At 30.4% G+C, this 1,640-nt stretch overlaps 1 protein-coding gene across 1 annotated transcript; it reads left to right on the forward strand.

Moving 5' to 3' along the window:
• Positions 1-861: 861 nt before the first annotated feature.
• Positions 862-1,386, forward strand: LOC132637916 (agamous-like MADS-box protein AGL61). Its single transcript, XM_060354928.1, has one exon. It carries the CDS (start codon positions 862-864, stop codon positions 1,384-1,386), a length of 525 nt encoding a protein of 174 aa, XP_060210911.1.
• Positions 1,387-1,640: the final 254 nt, after the last annotated feature.

Below are 1,640 nucleotides of genomic sequence, written 5' to 3' on the forward strand. Positions count from 1 at the left end.
AGGAAGAGGATTTTTTAATTTTTTAAATTTCTATCATTGAAACATTTACCTATTCAAGTTAGATTTCGGATCCTACTCAAGTTAATGTCTATTCGTATTTATGCATGAAGGATTTGGTTTTGCTGTAAAATTTTAAAATTATTTGACCTACAATTTGTATCACTTCTAATTATATTCAGTTGATTACTATTGTCTGCTTGGACTTGATAAATTTCAATCAGCACATTAAGATGTACATTTTCCTATTTTGGTTAAAAAAAATTATTTATTTTTTGTTAATGCAAATGAAGATTTTGATTTCGCTTCTTATACCAAAAATTTAAAAGATTTTGGTTTGTAGTTGGTGTACGTTTAAATTATTTACGTATTTGCTAATCCTAATTTGGAAATCTTATGAGTATATTAAAATGTTTACCTTTTTTGACTTAAAATTTTAGATTTCATTGATGTGGTTGACATGAAAAACACATTTAAAGAAAAATATTGGTTTCATTTCCAATTATACTTTTCACTGTGATGAAAAGATTATCTTCAATTATAATATTTGGCTAGCAACTTGGAAATCTTATGAGTTTATTAAAATATTTACCTTTTTTGACTTAAAATTTTAGATTTCATTGATGTGGTTGACATGAAAAACACATTTAAAGAAAAAAATTGGTTTCATTTCCAATTATACTTTTCACTGTGATGAAAAGATTAACTTCAATTATAATATTTGGCTAACAACTTTATCACCACGCGTTCTAATGAATTTCTTGATGTATATAAATAGTCGTGATATCGCGCTTCTTGTAAGTATCATTTCTCAAAAAACGTTTCATCAATAATATTTTTATTATTCTCCTTGTAAGTTTAGGCATGGTGAATAAGAAGAGTAAAGGGCGCCGAAAGATACCAATGAAAAAAATAGAAAAGCAAGCCGACCGATATGCTACCTTCTCAAAGCGTCGTGCAGGTTTATACAAAAAGGCTAGCGAACTCGTTATAGAATGTGATGTTGACATTGGAATAATGTATTTTTCCCCAACAGGTAACCCATACTCATTTTTCCACCCTACACCTGATGTGATCGTTTCTCGTTTTCAGAATCCTAATATGCAGTTAAGTCCAAGTACTCATCTAGACGCGACTCATGCTCGAAACAGAGTGAATCAACTCAGCACCAGGCTTGAAGAACTTGATATCATAGAAGAAGCTGCAATTGCTCAAAAAAAGTTTTATGACCAAATGATAGAAACTAGGCAGAGAGGTTGGTGGGAATCGATTGAGCAACTCAGTGCAGATGAAGTGACCGAGCATGAAGCTTGGTTAAAAAATATTGTTTTTCATTTGCACAATTGTTTGAAGCAATTGGAAAATGGAGCTTCATCCTCTGGGATGTGAATCTTTTGGGATGTGAAGTTTGAAACAAAATTCAAATCGTAGATGCATCATCCTAAGTTATTACTTGTATGAATATTTTTGAAAGCCCTAGAAAGTTCAAATTTACATTATTTTATTTCATTGATGCTACATCCTTGTACTCTGCTATGATTTCCATAATAATATATGATATAGTTGCTAAAATTATTATCTCATACGTGTATTAGCTAGTAAGTCTTTTATACATGTGGATCAAGATTTTGAACCTTATGGGT

The sequence above is a fragment of the Lycium barbarum genome, chromosome 4, assembly GCF_019175385.1.
Source record: "Lycium barbarum isolate Lr01 chromosome 4, ASM1917538v2, whole genome shotgun sequence".
Classification (NCBI taxonomy): Eukaryota; Viridiplantae; Streptophyta; class Magnoliopsida; order Solanales; family Solanaceae; genus Lycium; species Lycium barbarum.